Here is an 18,656-nt window from a genome sequence, read left to right on the forward strand (position 1 = left end):
GAAGGTTTGTCTGAAAATCGGCCAAAAGCATACTGTCTCGGTAGACGAAAATAATTGGCCAAAACTGATGGAAAACGCCGCTGTTATAACATGTTCCCCAATAATATTTAATCTACTAAGCACCGAGTTCGATTCAATTCAATTTATCAGCTATCAACCGTGTGCCGTAGGCACATTGGTTCCATCTTCTACAATTTCGATCACCGGAAAGTGGGAGTGCGGGAAATGCAAGCCGTGGAGGCAAAGGCATGCTCGGTTTGTTCAGAAATCCTGAAGGCGTTAGCTTTGATGCACGAGCGCCACTGACTGCGCGATTAGGCCATTTCTGCACTAACCATAAGTGAGTGGAGTAAAATAACGATCCCGGATCACATGAATCACAAGCCAACAAAATCAAACGCAACACATCGTTAAATCGTCCAAACAACATTTGTTCACACAACAAGAGAAGTTGGAGCACTGCTCGGATAACGACAATAGTTATATTTTTCCCGTCCTCCAAAAAAATAAATGCTGCTTCAGAATAATTGAAGGATAGTATACAGTGGGTAACTGACTGGGAACGTGCGCAAGCAAAGATCAAATGCATTTGAAAAATCGCACCAAAACGGGGGGTTCGATCCGATTCGGATAGCCGTGACAAACATAATAACCGCCAAACACTACTGATAATCTGAGCAATAAGCGTTGTCACGTAACACAAAGAGTCAGTAGTCAACTTGAGGTAGAACGGCTAGTGCCTTGCGTGATACCAGTCGTAACAGCATCTTTGATAGTCGCTACAACCGCTCGGGTTGGTGACTGGCTAGGAGCAGAACTGCTGACCACGTGAGATCGCGGTCGACCAACACGGACAAGAGGAGATAGAGGTACTGGAGTGGAACCGTCGTTGTGTGCAGAGTCGTCAAACAGTCTTTGCTTGAAAGCGGAGGAAGTAACACTCAGGAATACTTGTTTTTTCGCGGCAGTGTAGGCGTTTGGTGTACGGGTAGAATGAGGTGTACGTCTGTAAGGTGTGACTGGTAGTCGGGGTATGGCACGTCGTCGGAGCGACAATCGACTAAGCGATGCCGGTGTTAGTTGAGTGGGGCTCGAAGGAGCTGATTTGGAAACAAAGGGAGCTGCAGCGGAAAAGTGCATGAAGAGCAGGAATACAAATGGAGAACACATACAGAGAATGTAGGCCGGTTAGTGAACCGTTAAACAAGACGACGATACACTACTTACGTAATATCGTTGTGGGAAGGGATACCGTACGATTCAATATCGAAAGCCCCTTAGTAAAGTAAAGTTAATAAAAAATCAATAGCCTGTTTGTGTTCTACAGGGTTCGAGTAGGACTGAATATGCGAAAGCGTGGCCTGAAATAAACAGCTGGGATGTATACCACCAACCAGATAGAATGGAGGCAAAGATTAACCCTTCGGTCAACCTTCTTGAAGTGACCGAAATGTTGAGTAATAGGAAACTCCAGTTCGAGACGTTACGTTCTTTCCCAAGTAGTAAACTGACCAATAATCATTCATCTATGGCGCCACTTCAGTAGAGAGCTTCTACTCAACTCGAAAGAAGCATGAGGGATGCCAGGTTCCCGTTGTTCAGCCCTTTCGGTATCCAGCTGCCACGCCACCACCCGAAAGAGGGTTGAGATACTGCCAGGTTGCCGAAGTTTAAATAGGAGCAGTCGAGATGCATAGCTCGGGTTCGAACCACAGACATTCCAGTCAGTAAGTCCGCGCCTTAACCACTGGCCTCAAGGCTAGAGAACGGCGATCGAGGGAACCAGGTTTGAGTTCAGATCACGGATCTTCCGGTTTCGCCCCAAGCCGGTCAACCGACAAGCAAGGGCACACAAGGGAGAACATTATACAAATCAGACCTGATGGAGAACAAATAACCCTGATCGAGAATAAACAGTTATGCTTAACAACATCGTGTTATAGCCGAATTAGAATCCTGTGATTAAATTCCCATCTGTCCTAATAGTAAAAAAATTCTTTACCTTACTAATTCTGAGGAAGCAGACACCGAAAAATGGCAAATACGTTTACGTGTAAATGTTCCTCACCTTTAGGACGGCGATTAGTATAACCTAACTCTGAAAGGGATGGAGATCCCACCCTTTTCGTTGTCAGTTTGCACTGATCGGGCGAAAGAGCGCATTCGACCAGTTTGACAGGTGACGTCGGACTACTGTGACATTCGGTAAGCTCCTCACGACGATGCCTACCAGTACCGTTTTCCCCACCTTCGGACATCAATAGAACACCTGCTTCAAAAGACAGCTGATCAGCGACCTCCGTATCCATGATGATATTGGGTACCAGAGCGACAGTATCCGTCGTCAACCGAATACACTCTTCCTCCAGCAAACTGCTTGGATCCGTAACGCCTTTTGCTGCAAGTTTTTCTTTGTTCGGTCCCGGCTGAGGAGAACCTATGGATTCGTAGTTGCGCCTTCTGCTGATATGCTGTATCGGAGTAAGTCGAAAATTCGGATCTTCCGTTGATTTAGGTGGCTAGCGAAAAAAGAACGACCGGAAACTGATCGAAATAAACTGCCGTATTGTTCGTGCGGAACATTTTAAGCACCTTTGGTTCTCACCTGACAACAAACGCTCACCCATGGTTGGCGCCTTGGGTTAAGCAAAGGGGGACCTGGGGTCGTACGGGCTAGCGGACTAGCTGGACAAAAGTAGCATAAAATCAGACAAGGTCATCCATGTTTTTCACAATAGCTACGAAATTGGCACTCATGAAGCATATAAATCTGTTACGAAGAGCGCAGGTGAGAAGTTCGACTTCCGATTGAGTAGATTTGGACAGGACGAAGTACTCCTAGTTTATAATTATCACTTGTAGGAAAAATACAGGTAACATCGTCTATGACAGCCACAAAGGGTGTGATTCCGAGTACTAACCGGTGGTCAGATTGCTGAGAAATCCGGAGAAATGCGCCAAACTACTTGAATTTATGTACGCCATGCGTATAATTAAGGCAGGCGACTGCTTGACAGTGTGAAGTTTAAGCCTGAGCACTGAGCAACAAAATAATGCCATATCAACCAGATGAGGTTCAAATAAGACCAAATGGGCAGCAAGACCAACACTGAGCAAAAAATAATGCCATATCAACCAGATGAGGTTCAAATAAGACCAAATGGGCAGCAAGACCAATCCGTTTCTATTTTGAGACAAACGCATGAACGAAGTAAGATACGCGGGTGCTCCAGATGCTGCAGCGGGAGGTTAGGTTTAGTCGAGTCATCTAAGAAGACATAATCAGTGTAACGACAAGGTGCATTCGCGTTACGTGCTCTAAAGAGATGAATTTATACCTGATAGTGTACTTTACTCGACCACCTCGATGAGGGCCGTTTGCGAGTCCACCACAAACGTTCAAACGAATGGCCCTGGTGCGTATCAAAGTTGGACACAAGCTACGTTTCCATCGACCGTTCCGAATCAACTTACTGTGCACTTTAAGGGTCGTTCTCCCCTCATATCGTGACCAGACACCACAGAGGCGCGGAATGCCGTGGAGTAAGAGACCCACAACTAATGATCCGCCGACCAATACCAAGTTGTATAGAATATAATTAGCTCCGTTTCCGATATTTGGACCCAACTGAGTACTTTAATTAAATAACTATTGCTCCCCGATTTGCTTGCACATTGACTTTAGCGAACATTCCTTCACTCACAACCATCCTAAATAGCTAAGATACTTAATTTCTAACAGCTCCGTTTCGCTAGCCAGATAACCGAATACGATGAAAGTGATAAGGTGTCCATGGTCAACAATTCGAGAGGGTAAATTTCTCCATGTATCGATCGGTTTGTACATTGTACCCTTGGAACAGTAATGCTAGCAACGAAACGGGTTGGTACGGAAGTGATTTGGTATGTAATTTAAACGTACACGTCAAGCCTGCTACGACTACAGCATGCTACCAACGGAACGGTCACGTAAAGTACAAGGCCAGACACTGGGCACCTAACCCCCCCCCCGGTGAGAACAGGCATCATGTAGGAAGGAACACGTTGCTGAAAATCCTAGCGAAAAACACGCATTTCCGTTTCTGCCCTTAGCCACCGGAATTTTCAACCGGAATACTGAATCACGAAAGGCCGATTTCCGGGATAGACAAAGCTAAAATCTGAAACGCAAATAGTACAGAAAAAAATTGCAACAACTCCTTTCCCCAACCAAGGCATTGTATGAGCATTTGGTTACCACCGATTCCCGGCACAACGGCCATTTCGGAACGGATGTGATTCTATCGTATGTCGCAGAGATTTTCGCCGGTAAAAGGAGACACCAATAACATCTAACAAAACAAACCTGTTGCGCAGCGGGTATAGTTGGATGGACCAACAAATAGCGCTATCATCTGCCACTCCCAATGAAAGGTTGGTATCCGCACAACAGTAAAAAACCGTAAAGATTGACACATACGGATATAACAGCTACCCAACAATTTAACCGATTCGTTGCTCGTTGCAATTCGTACTGTTCCTGTCAAAGGTAACTAGCATCAGTCGCAGAAGCACGTAACGCAGTACCGGTGCACTTGGTAACTCAGTACCACTGGAGTTGCAGCTGTAGCGATCATCATCATTATTATCTGTAAGAACCGCGTACTTGTCTTACAGTGGTTGTAGCTGCCACAACTTTGTCTATCGATGATTTGGAGAGGTAGGGTAGGTAGCTGAGCATCAGAGGTGGGAACTGATAAATTGAGGCGCAAACAAAGGTCTGTCATAGGACTTTTTACTGGGGGGTTTGGAAAGGAGCTGTGCGTTGAAGGCAATAGCTTGGATGCACGATCACCATTGAGGGCGCGACTGGGCCATATCTGACAGTGTCTCCAACCAATCATGTGACCCGTCAAGGGGTCCCCATCCAGGGAGACGGCAATGACCAGCGTAGCTGAGTTTGCTGGTAATGGCTTTCGTACTTCGCTGCCAAGTCATTGTTTAACCTCCTCTGGCTCGTTTCCACCCTTCCCGTTGAGCGAAAAGAATTTCTCGAGGAATTCGGTCGACTGGCATACGGAGCACATGGCCAATACTACACAACCGAACAGACATCAAGTGGATAGAAAGTGCCCCACTCCCCTGAAAGTGGCGCGCGATGAGCAAGAGGAGGTATTCGGCGACTCCTGGGGAGTGGCTGAGGAATACTGTTGATCTGGCTTGGCCTCTCTCCGGGGTAATATGTCTCAAAAAGATTAATGTACTGTGAGAGAACATGTAATGACAAAATCCTTGAAGAAAACCTATATAACCGTGGCACCACAGGTAACAGTATGAAGGCAGTGAAGCCCTTAAGTCATGAAATAAACAGAGGCGAGCGAGGGCCGTAGTCAGACTTTGGATAACTCGCAGTGGGCCGGAAACACCAGTCGATGGGAATATTATGGTGCTTGAGCGATAGTGTGTATTACTGGTGTATTCTTGTCAATAATGATGATGGCGACGACGGGAATATTCAGCAACGTTTGGGGCGAAAAGCTTAATAACCCGACATGCGTTGACAAACAAAAAGTGCTGCCAACCCATCGAAAAAAGGAAAGAAATCATTCAGCTGTAGCACCCTTCGGTGCGTAGCTGCCAAGCCACCAGAAGGAACCGTGAGAGCTTGGATACTGCCAGGTCACCTGAGCCAAGACAGGGGAAGTCGAGAGGCAAAGGTCGGGTTCGATTCATGGACCTTCCGGTCAGTAAATTCGCGCTCATAACCACTTGAGCGATCTCGCCCCAACCCATGTGTGATCAGGCTTTAATTTCCGGCAGAAGATAGAACCTTTCACATACATGCGCGTAAAGTCTTGATGGAAATTCGTTCATCCAACTACGTCACCGATTTTTTGTTATTTTCGACGAATTGAAACAGCGAGTGGTTATTAACAAATAGAAGAACTAACCTGAATGATCATGTCCGAATCCAACGGTAGCGATACACCATGGCAGGAAAGTGGGCCTGCCATGAATGGGGATGGGGCAGGAAGAGATACCTCATCACAGGCGATTGGGGCTGCAAGCCCTGAGTCTGGAAATAAAACACGTCCAGTAGGTGCTGAACCTAAATTTGCTGGGGTCGAAGACATGACAAATTTTGGGGAGTCAATGATGGAATACTCGACAGATTCAGTGGAATATTCCGGGGTAGAGGTGGGAACGATGACCGTAGTTTTAGCCGAATCAACTACGGGTGATCTGTTTTTCTTTCCTTTCCACAGTGTCCGACTGCCGGACTTTTGACAAACTCGGAGAGGGGAGACGAATCGGACGTGATCGGAATGCACACTGGCCTTGGCCGCTGCAGCAATGGGACTACCCTCCTTGGGAAGCACTGACGAAGACGGACCGTCGCCTGATGGGCGCAGTTCCGAAACAGGGGACTGGGTGGTTTTTTCATCGGTTTCTTCGTTGACCTACAACACCAAATAAATGCATTGTATATCACGGTTAAATAAATCTTAAAAAAGCTTGGTGAAGGTCCACAGTAGAGCGACTTGGCTCACAAGGTGTCGCCAAAACAGCCTCAAGTGTAACGAAAAAACGTACTCTTATATAAGCGGTTTAATAACTGTTGATGGACCGGGAATCGGGACGGCAACATGTTTAGTCAAAAGCTACCACCTTAACCTTCAAGCCATTTCAATCAGAACCGGTGAAGCATACAGTTCCTTAATACCTGTTAACAAAAAACATTTCGAGGAAGGGGGCTGACACGGGGTAGCTAAACAGTAAAAAGAGATGAAGAACAGCGAAAATATAGGCATCCCATTCCGGATCCACCATAAACAGAAAGGCAGTTTCCTAGCTGTGTCGACTATGATTTCTCACATCACTTTTCTTCCCTTCAACTAGAACGCTTTAGAGAGTGGAGTCCACTTGAACCGACCTGTGCTTGGCTGAGGACACTAAAAGATCTGGTCATATGCCGAGACCAGCAGCGCACATGCGGTCAGGGTCTGCTCAAATTGTCTGGCTGAGCGTCGGGTGTATGGGCACTACAGAGTATCATCTAAAGAAATTGAGTTACCTTCATGGAAGTGCAGCACAGATGTTTTGCTTTGGTATTGGAGTCGAGAACGAAAAGCAAGGAAACTAGGAAAATCGTGACGGTCTCAGTCCAGCTTTACGAACAAATCGTTTCCCAAGAAAAATTCACTTGATCCAATGATGCCGTGAACTGTGAACAACTAGACAGCTGGTCCTGTTAACGGTAAAGGGGTCACCGGTAATCAAAATCCACTAGTTTCATATCGTGTTTTGGTAAGTTTTAGGCACATTTCGACGTTAAAAAATTTAACCCCAATCGCCAAACTCTAAAACCGACATGTGAATTACGAAGAACTGGAAGTCACTCGGCCAGACTACAGGACTCTAGGCTTTTGACTGCTTCATCAAGCTACCGATCAGTAAGCACAAGCTAGAAGGCCACCACAAACGAGTCTTGTGTACGGGTGTGCCGCATGACCGATTTCTGTGATAACTGAATATTCCTTGTTGTTCCGTATTACCCAATCCGAAATAGCCACACGCCTACGTATCTACAAACGAAAAATCTGCACACTTTGGAAGAGTCATTTCACTGGTTCCGCGGCATTCATTTAAACGAAACAAAGAGAACTGAGGCCATAAACCACTTGATACACTTGATACCTTATGAGTAGTGCATTCGCGATATCTCGAATATCGTAGCGACTGAAACACGAGGAGGCCTGGTGTACCACATTCAGTTGCCTGGAAAAATTACAAACGAGAGATTCACCTGGGATCCAGGTGAGTGTCTCTCGAAGAACCATATTAGTTTGCAAATGAGCGCATATTCGCTAATTTCGTGCAATTCGGTTTCAAGTACAACGTAACGTTGACGGGAACCCGGGGACTGCGCCTACCTGATGAGCCCCAAGAAGGGCGAAACCAGTCGTAGGCTGTCGAAGAGTTTTGAGCAACCTTATGAGTAGTGCATTGCCAGCATACACTTGATACACCAGTTCGTCCGAGAAGAATGAATACTATTAAGATTGCTTAAAATTATTTGACAGCCGACGACCAGTTTCGTCTTTTTAGGGGCTCATCAGCTAACCGCAGTCCCCAAGTTTCCGTCAACCCAATGTTCTACTTGAACGCAAATTGTGCGCAAATGCGAAATACATTCATCTGCACCAACTGGAACGTGACAAGGCATTTGTAAAGCACATTCAGCTGAAGGATATCATAATCGAAATTCACCTGAGATTCAGTTGAGTCCATCGTAAAAAAACTAAATTGGTATGCAAATGAGTGTAGCTGAAGAACCTCTTGCAGTTTCGGTTCAAGTAGAACATGAGGTTAGCGGAAACTCGGGAACAGCGCCTACCTGATGAGCCCCAAAAAGAGCGGAACAGGTCGTGTGCTGTCGAAGAGTTCTCAGTAAGCTGAACCTTATGAGTAGTATTACTTCGAGAAGATATACTGCGATATCTCGGATATCCTGCAAACTGAGACATAAGACTGTCTCTTTGTAGCATAATCAATTGAAGAATACCATAAACAAGAGGTTCAGCTGGGAATCAGTTGAGTCATCCGCTGAACCCACGTGAGTGTGCTTCGGGAATTTCGTACAATTTGGGTTCAACAAAGAGAAAAGGTTGACGAAAACTCGGGGACAACGCCTACTTGAAGAACCTCAAGAAAGGTGAAATGGTCGTGGGTTCTCGGAGAGTTTTGAGCAACCTTACGAGTAGCGTTCGTCCAATAAAACCCCCAACTTGTCTATGTGCCTCCAGAATGCGGTTCACGAGTGCCGTTAAAGTCTCTTGCAACGGATCTGTGGCATTAGCTGGTTTATTTGAAAGAGAATCAAAGCCGAATGTGTAAGGAGGATCCGGTGCTGAAACCCAAATTCAATGTTTGTATCAATCTGCATCGAATGGCGTCAAATCAGAGTTATCGAAGAATGCCCATGTTGTGACATCTTATGCTAACAAACTTGCTCTTATTCAGCGTCACATAAGTATGTAGCCTTAGTTCTTTCCGAGAGAAAATTACGGCAGACAAGACTGTACGGTTGGTTTGTTCTTTCGGCACTGCGCATTCTCGGATAGGAACAGCTCCCATGGCATACGGATAAGTTCCTATGGAAATCATAAGCTTGCGAATAACCGTTCTGATAGGAATTTAGTGCTCACACGACTATCAAACTGTAAGTGGCTCAGAAGAGATAGTTCACATGAGTGAAACTTTTATATGAAAAACTGTCACTCGGGGAGTCAGCTAATATGTTACCACGTGATGAGGTTTCTGTGATTGAAGGATGGAGTAGCGCTATGTCCTGTCTAAGTACGGGCTAATCACAATGTTGATCAACCACTCGTGGCCGAACGGTTAAACCTTCAGATTAATAGCCGGGAGGTCGCGGGTGCGAGATTCCCTGTAGTTTCCTGAGACGGATACTGCTTGTGGTTCCAAATAAGAATAAGACAGCTGCACATTGCTTCTCGGCTTTTCAGCACAGATTAGCTTTTACAGGACAAAATCTCAGTTGAAAATTACCAAATCTCCTTAACCTATCATTGATGCAGTAGTGTCCAGAAATGGGACAAAGAGAGCTTATCAAACATAGCATTCCTGAAGCGATGAAACGGAATGTAGAAACACGAATTGGCCAAAGTGATGAGAATATCTATTTCTGTAATATTGTTGAGAAACTCAAACCCTTGCACGAAAGACAAACGGGGTTACGAGGTAATCTCACCTGTTTGAGAACTCGTTGAATATGGGCTTTGACTTGTTCTTGTGGAAACTCGGTCCGCCCATTGGGATTGTGACATTGCTCGGCGACACAAGAACAGGGGAACGAGGCTCGATCAACCTGTAAAAGTGATACGTCGAGTAGGATTAGACGCATGTTTTAAAAAACTTCATGCCACAATGCTAGGTTGATGAGCGCCAAAATTGTCACCAATGTAGATTATGATAAGAACATTATTTACCGTGTTCTGCAGGACAACAGAGTACAGAAACAACCGGTGGACAGGCATACCAGACTAGAGAATCCCAGAGCATGAAAGATACAACAGTCAGGCCAACCAACTTGTAAATATGAATCCGCGTGTCCAAATGCCTAATGTGGTCACCTCTAGTAGGATCTAAAAACCTGATGAAGCGCTGGACGGACTATTGCCAAACAGTAAAATAACAGACGCGAGACATCGTTCAGCTGTAACACCCTCTCGGTGTCTAGCAGCCACACCATCCGAAGGAAGTACAAGGGTTGAAATACCGTCAGATTGCCCAATCCTAGACAGTAGCGGCTGAGATGCAGAGTTTAGTTCGAGCCATGCAGCTTCGCAACTAAATCACTGAGTGATTTCGAACAAACTGACAAATGAATCGAATGGCATCGAATGATGAGAAAAACGTACGATACGGCGTCTTCTATAAAACCAAAGCAACAGGTTAGAATGATAAGATGGATTGATTTCTCGGTGTAACCCAGCACAGAGAACTGCCTGTGAGGAGACTGGAGTGACAATACAGCCCTGAAAGTTGGGCTCAAGTAATCTAAGGTATAAACCATAACCCCACCCCCCATTCAGCCATCACGACTGCTGGAACACAAAGAGTCACAGTCCACGCAAATGGGTGAAGCGATCCATTCACAACCCGTTGGGAAAGAATAGTGAAAAGACATAGTGATGCCAGTGGTACACACGAACACCCAAGAAGTGAAACAGCAGGGCATACTAAAGAGGCCCGCCTAATACAGCTCACTGAGAACTCCGACCTCCATATAGTGATTTTCCGGAATCTGTTTGCCGATGTACCCACCCGGCTTATTGCAGTCTTCGATGGTTAGCCACTGAAAGACCTTGGGTCAGTTTGTCTTTTTTCAGGCAGATACGAAAAGTATTGAGAGAAGGGGGTGAGAAGTAGAGACCATCAGCCACGTTTTCATACTGCACGGTCTTTCTACGCGTTTCCCGGTCTCCTGATACTGAGGTTCGCAACTAGGAGAACATATGATAAAAAGCTAAGATATGTTTGAAATAAGCAAGCTCAGAGAATCCAATCATGCATGATTTTACATCCAAAGTTGAGTCTTTTATGAATGAAGAAAAGAAGCGACACTCACTTGGCACTGGACACCATCTTCTATACAAGAACATCTACCGGGGGTGCACGGATAACGCGGGCCACACTCGCAACCGACACGAGAACGGGTGGCGCGCATCTGCAAACAAACCTCACGCTCAGATTCGTCCAACCGTAGGACGCCTGGACGGGAGAGAGGGGAGGGGGAAAGTACCCAGAGTAAAGAGCACAGGTGAGGAGTGATCCTTAGGCATGTGACATCTATAGCAGCAACATCATTTCTGTCTGGGAAAAGCAAAAATGTGCAGACGGGACCAAACGAGGCAACCGATAGTGAGCAACATCCCATAATTAAAAAAATACGAGTGATAGTAGAGTCAACGTTGTAATAGGCGAGTGTATTTTCAGAGCGGGACATGCGCTAACACGTCGATGAGTCCCAACTTCAGATCAGATGTCTTTTTGAAAAAAGCAACGATACTGGGTATCTGCTTGTCCTCCAAACGCTCCGTGGCTGTATGCTCCACTGGTTCCGGTTAAGACAGTACCAGGTAACAGGATGCGCACGTTCCCCTTGAAAGTTAGCGGTTGCAACGCAAAAAAAGCGTTCGGCTGTAGCACTCTTCCGGTGCCTAGCTGCTATGCCACCCGAAGGAAGCACGAGGGTTTGGATACTGCCAGGTTGCCCACGCCTAGACAGGGGAATTCGAGAGACGGAGGTCGGATTCGAACCACGGACCTTCCGGTCAGTAAATTCGCGCTCTAACCACTTGGGCTATCTTGCAATGCATGAAACGACTATCGCAGTCGGCTCAGGGAGCATCTATAACAAATTTGATTTCTCCAACTGGACGTTCAAGTAGTCATCCAGAATAGTGAAAAGTGTACGGGGGCCATCCGAAGATTATAAGGGACTCAACGGCCTGGTGACACAGTTTACTGCCCGAAAAATCCAATCCAGTGCATCATCCAGGGTCATACTCAACATACTGCAATCCATCATTGAGTCATTCCGCAAAAATCTTGTACCAAGATAGGGTTAGTCCAGCTAGTAGTTTCGTCCAGCGACGATAGGAGTAAACGGATAGCCACGCAACTGGTTCTTCATATGGCCCACCACAGTTGACTCAGATCTCGGTAACTTAAACATTGTTCCAGGCCCAAGGTACTGCCTATTAAAATAAAACAAAAGAGGCATGTACCAAACTTCAGAACTCTTCCACGTTGTAGATTTCAGTGACCACAAAAATCGTTCAGCTGTAACACCCATTCGGTGCCTAGCTAACATGCCGCCTGAAGGAAACATGAGGGCCGGGATACTGTCAAGTTGCCCGAGCCCAGACAAGGGAAGTCGAGAGGCGGAGGTCGGGTTCGAACCACAGACCTTCCGGTTAGTAGATTCGCGCCCTAACCACTGAGCCATCCCGTCCCAGTGACCACAATTCCTGTCAAAGTGAACAACAGGTATCCCTTGCTAAAATTGACTCCCTACTCCACCAGTCTATGTTAAGTCTCGGAAAGGCCTATACAAGAACCCACCCCGGTCACACATTTCAAACTTGGAAAGGATGTATATTTTCTAAGTTCCACTACCGCAGTATACGGTGGTCCTGATGCATCCATGGAGTGAGAATCGCCCTCAGTCCTATTGGTTAAGAGCGCCTTGGTGGATCGGATACCCATAGAAAGCCATGTTATGTTGTAATATTGTGTGGTTCACTCGGCGTAAACGTAGCTCCAAGCGGTTAAAGGTGCCTGATCACAATGTCACCAGACGAGTTAATAGAATGTTAGGGTCACGCTTAAAATCAAACAGTCTTGTGCTGTTCAGTGTTGCGCACAGTGGCACTAGGATGGACAACTATGTCTTACCACCTGCGCATTTGGGCCAGGCAAGCTTTCTGCAATCAAGTGGGTCAGACGATTGAATAATTGGTTCCGGGCAGGGTCCCTTAAGAAAGCCATAGTAATCGCTGCCTCGCGGTCCAGAATTTAGAGTCCGAGGCTAGAAGGGACCCGAACAAAAACCTACATTCTCTAACTGCCTAGTGAGTCGAACTTTTAAGTCGAAGGATCGAAGCGGGCTATGTTAATCAAACCCCCTCCTTCGACCAGAAGTATCAGTCGCCCTTCAAGCTTTTCGTTCAGCGGACGTCACCCACACTCCCTCCCCGGCCATTGAATGATGCACAGAGGCCAGCCTATCTGCCAATCGCTTAACCACTATTTCGTTTGTAAGCTACCGCCTGTTATATACTGACGTTGTGTTTTAACTTTTTACTCGCTATTCGTTAAACTAACTGTGTTTCCCAATGTTTTAGCTGATGTACTGAAATTGTTAGAATATTAAAGTCAATCATTCGGCAATCCTCGTTCTCTATTTCTGACACAATCATTCGAGTGCGTAACACCGCGCAGCAGAATAAACTAAAATAACTCCTCACTAAACTCTACTTGCAGCCTTCAATGTCCGTAGGGGGCGAGATGGCCGAAGTGGTTAGAGCGCGGATTTACTAACCTGAAGGTCCGCGGTTCGAATCCGACCTCCGCCACTCGACTTCCCCTGTCTAGGCTTGGGCAACCTGGCAGTATCCCAGCCCTCGTGCTCCCTTCGGGTGGCATGGCAGCTAGGCACCGGAAGGGTGCTACAGCTGAACGCTTTTCTTTTTTTTTCTTTTCAATGTCCGTACTCAGTGTCACATTGGCCAAAAGCCACTTCTACATAAGACCTTGTTTGTCCTCTCTGTTGACATATGTTGTCTCTGGAAGACGGATACCCGACTTTGGCCGTGCACTCAAATGATTTGAGTACGAGCTCAAGTGGCCTATATTTCATTCTTCGGGTACCTGGTGATCCTGACGCAGTGGATCGTGGTATCTAAGGTGTAGGAGTTGAATCCATTCTCCAGGCTGAAAGCACTTTACTGGGCTGGATTCCAGCAAACAGTTGCCTTTGCGTTGTACGCATGTGGAGTTCAATTTAGATGCATAGAGGTCAATGCGGTAAACTGTTTCTTTGTAGTATCAACATACGCCCCAAAAGACTAGTTCTGAATGTTAGGACGAGTTATGTGGTAACTGCTTCGGTCAGTGGGGAGGGATACAGTCATCTTGGCAGGTGATATGAACGCACAAGTTGGACGACTAAGCCCGGAAGAAGCACAGTTAGGTGGTAAATTTGAAGTCGATGCCAAGCGTACGGACAATGGAAAACGACTTCAGTTGTGTGCTGATCATCGTCTGCTCCGGATCGGCATGAACGTTCCGCACAAGCGATAACATGGAGTAACTTGGAGGCCAGCAAACACAACGGACTGTTGGATCATGTGGCTATCAGTTACCGATGGGGAGCTTCAATCAAACATTAACATTCTTTTTGGGAGTACTAAGAAACGAACAGAAAACCAGTGAAACGCGGTGCCTCGACCGTCATCTTATTCTTCAAAAAAGAGCACAAGAACGTCATGTGAAAAGCATGGTGGCACCAGCCTGGTATTCGTCCGGACCGAAGATGCATCGACCAAAACTTTGTCTTGGGTCAAGTCCTTAAACAGCGACACTTTCAAACGTCTCAAGTTGGACGTTTTTCTTTATCTGAAGGCTCCTTTCGATTCTATCGGTCGCCAGACAATTAGCGAGGTCTGGCGATCAAAGGTGGTAATTCCAAATCTATATCCCTCATGAGTACTGTACACGAACTTCTGTAGACGGGTACGAATATAGCTTCAATCAAAGATTAACATTCTTTTTGGGAGTACTAAGAAACGAACAGAAAACCAGTGAAACGCGGTGCCTCGACCGTCATCTTATTCTTCAAAAAAGAGCACAAGAACGTCATGTGAAAAGCATGGTGGCACCAGCCTGGTATTCGTCCGGACCGAAGATGCATCGACCAAAACTTTGTCTTGGGTCAAGTCCTTAAACAGCGACACTTTCAAACGTCTCAAGTTGGACGTTTTTCTTTATCTGAAGGCTCCTTTCGATTCTATCGGTCGCCAGACACTTAGCGAGGTCTGGCGATCAAAGGTGGTAATTCCAAATCTATATCCCTCATGAGTACTGTACACGAACTTCTGTAGACGGGTACGAATATATAACAACTTTTCGCGTGAGTTTACCATGTCCAGTGGTGTAAGGGAATGTGACTTTCAAACAATTCCTCTTGAACTTTGTTATTGAAAACTAGTTCCCCTTCCTGGAGAAATGCGGCACCTGACGTGTAGCACTTGAAGCGCAAAACCAAAAGGAGAGGCTGCCTTATCAGGTCCTTGTTTAAGCTGGGTTCAAATTACATCTCACCACTCCACACATGTCCCTTTCCACTGGAAGGGTGAATACGACCTATCACAGCATCACAGAAACTGCACACGTATGTGCGGTTTTCGACTTTTCATAATTCACAGCTCTTAAATTTTATTGATAACGAGCACGCAAAAAACTGATTGCATATGCCCAGCATGGGGCCGGTTGCCCTAATTTGATGCGGTAACTGTATAACAGACCTCAGCCGTGACGTCTGTCGGATAGCCCCTTGACCTGATTCATCATCCTTTTTTTGGTATGGGGGTACAGTGAAGTACCAAACGAAGCAAATGTTCACGAAGGTCGCATTCCCTTGGTTGTTTTGCACCTCAGAGGTCCACCAATTCACCTTGACTAGGTGTGTTTAAGCTATGTATAGCCTGAAGAAGTGTATTGCTAGTGTTCTGCACTGTATGTAATAGTTGTTTAAGGGGCGACTGGGTGATAAACGGAAGTGGCCTCAGGTTTCTTGCGTGCTCATTGTCAAAGGAATTTGAGCGTTGTGAATCTTGGATGTTGTTTCCGAAGCTGACCATATCTGCGTCGAACTAGATGAAGAGGTTGTGTAGTCATCGATATGGCAGCTGTCCTATCTGAAAGCCCTGTACAATCTGTGGCTTAGTGAGTTGTTCAGTCACACAAGCTATAAAACGTGGAAAACCACACGTACGTGTACAGTTTCTGTGATCCTGCCATAGGGCGTATTCACCCTTCAAGTGGAAAGTGGCTTGTGACGAGTGGTGAGGTGGAATTTGAACCTAGATAAGACCGACACCCCTTTCAGTCTTGTGCCCCATGTGCCATACGCCAGATACCACAGTCCTCCAGAAGAAATTTTAATTATCAATAACAATCACGGAGAAATGATGCTCATAAAACGTTTGCTTTACGTCATGTTCTCCAACACCGATGTAGATACCGTGAACCAACCCCTGCTTGTCTTGTCAGCGCAACGTTTTAACTTACAGCATCGCACAGACTGCGCCAAAAAACGGGATGTCGGTGGTGAAAAACGACAATATCTTCACCGTTCGGCGACTGCCGGAAATGTTGAATTCTGGGGCTTCTGTGATCTTGTCCAACATCACGGCAACGGCCCTACCACCTCTTCTGTTAGAAACAAAGATGAGTTTAAGAGTCTGTTCCGTGTCCATAAATGTGAGTATATAAGTGAAGGCATCCGTACCATGCTATTCTGGATGAAAAATACGGGCATTTCCTTCACTCCTCCAGCAAAAACATGCAATAATTCTTCGATCGTCAGAAACATCTGGACGAGCCCCTTTGGGTATTCTAAATGGTAGTTTGTTTTGAAACTAAATAAAATTACTGCTGTACACTGTCGACTCGTTGCGAAGAGTCAGCAAACGCTCCGTCGGTGACTGCATCCGCACCGTTTAAGCCGATTCGACTTCATTCCCTTCAAACAGATTATCCTCTCCACTTGTTGTGTGTGGCACAACAGTATAATAGATCCTCAGTTGCTTCAAAAACGTAATGGAGTAATCAAATCAACCAGGTGTTAACTAATTCTAAGTGTGACCGAAACTTATTGACTGAAAACGCCCATGATCGACCAACAGATGCATCTACGGATCGACTAAGTCACATTGTAACTAATGGATATATTTATTTTCAAGACTTACCTGATTCGCGCAACAGGCGAATCCGTGCGTTCGCATTGATTGGGAGTAGTTTCCTGCGGCTTCTGGGGCTATGTACAGCTTTGGAACGGTTTACCGCAGGCATCTGATCTAGAGACGTCTCGGAATCAGTGTCTAGACCCTCTGCATTAACGAAAGAAGCGGAGTTGAACAAAGATTCGTCTAAGTTGGCTAGAACACGTCTAGGGGATGGAGGTGAAAGACAAGGCGGCGGGGGTGTCGCTTGAGCAACAGAGAATCTGGGGCTATCTGACAAGGGCGTGACATCACATGTGGTTGGGCGATCGTTGAAAAACTGAGGCGATAGCGGTGGAGGAGAAGGAAAATTAGGAATCCTGCATGAGTCACCCGGATTCAATCTAGTCTCCTCGAATCGGTTACTTTTACATGCAGGTGGATTATTCTTACGCAAACGCGCAGAAAGAGAAGTTCCACCACCCATTGCGCGCGACCTCTGTGCAAGCATTCGCAATCGCTTCCGTCTTAAGCGCAAAAGAAGTTGATGGTGATGAACATCATATCGGGAGACACAGAAGTGTTGCCGTGCCATTCCTAGGGAACACCACCCCGTGTCTGGAACCGAGGAGAAACCTTGCTCCCTCGCAAAGGAATAAACCGTCACACCAGAAAAGCTGACATTCCGCTTTTTAATCTGCGCATTACGTAGTACACCATGCCTTGGCTTCTGATCACATTGTCCAGATACATCAGTATCATGGGCTGATCTGCGAGAATCCCTTGAAGCACCGTGGAGCCCTATGGAGCAATTCCGGGCTGCAAATCCCAGATGAGCAGTCGATTCCATGCAGTCCTCAATTTGAACAGTAGTGTCGGTCGCGCCTGGTGCGTAACAGAGCATTTCCGAAAAATAATCCGGTCGCACACAAGCTAAACACGATTATTGTATTGGAGTTTACTCGACAGTGACTGTACGGATGAGGAAAAATGCCACCCATCTACCATTTTTCGACGGGCAAAGCAAAACGGGCAAAATCAAATCCGTTCTTAGGACAAACGCCAATTAAAACAAACCAAATGATGGCTCCCGGGTGAACCCAAGTCAGCTCGACAGGTTAACTATGAAATTCTCGCTGTTTTTCACTAACAGATTAAGTTGCGGTCTGTTTAAACACCCAAATAGTTGCGCATCTGGTGACTTTCAAGGGTTCCAAGTAATGTCATGGATTCACGGATTCGTACACAGGATCGAAGCTTTCGCCCAAGTTTCCATGGTGGGTTTTGTTCTTTTCGTTCATCGGCTACCGTTCGCCTGGAACGCACAAGCGAAAAAGAGGTACAGTACTCCCCATTAAGTTATCAGCACGGAGTGTTAAGCTCGCCAGCGCGAGGACTCGCACAAAAACTGTCTAATAGTCCTTTGAGTTCTAAATGGAGCGAGGAAAGTAATCCCACGCAGCAACTACTCGAAATGAGAAAAATTTCGCCCGATGAAAGTGTGATCTCTGAGCTTGAAAATGTTCCTACGAGATTCTTGCGAACTCATGTGGAAGGAGAATCACAGATTCACAGATTGGTGCGCGAGGTCAACGCTTCTGTCCAAACTTTCCGGCTTATGTTTAGCGACCGCCGACTGTC

At 46.1% G+C, this 18,656-nt stretch overlaps 1 protein-coding gene across 1 annotated transcript; it reads right to left on the bottom strand.

The window, feature by feature from the left end:
• Positions 1-491: 491 nt before the first annotated feature.
• T265_09698 (hypothetical protein) lies at positions 492-18,049 on the bottom strand (the record flags this gene model as incomplete). The annotated part of the gene is made up of 6 exons (XM_009175854.1): positions 492-1,121; positions 2,069-2,519; positions 5,931-6,440; positions 9,755-9,871; positions 11,135-11,277; positions 17,043-18,049. The coding sequence occupies 6 exons, from the start codon at positions 17,917-17,919 to the stop codon at positions 715-717; spliced, it is 2,505 nt and encodes an 834-aa protein (XP_009174118.1).
• Between the last annotated feature and the right edge of the window lie 607 nt (positions 18,050-18,656).

Source organism: Opisthorchis viverrini, assembly GCF_000715545.1.
Source record: "Opisthorchis viverrini unplaced genomic scaffold opera_v5_301, whole genome shotgun sequence".
Classification (NCBI taxonomy): Eukaryota; Metazoa; Platyhelminthes; class Trematoda; order Opisthorchiida; family Opisthorchiidae; genus Opisthorchis; species Opisthorchis viverrini.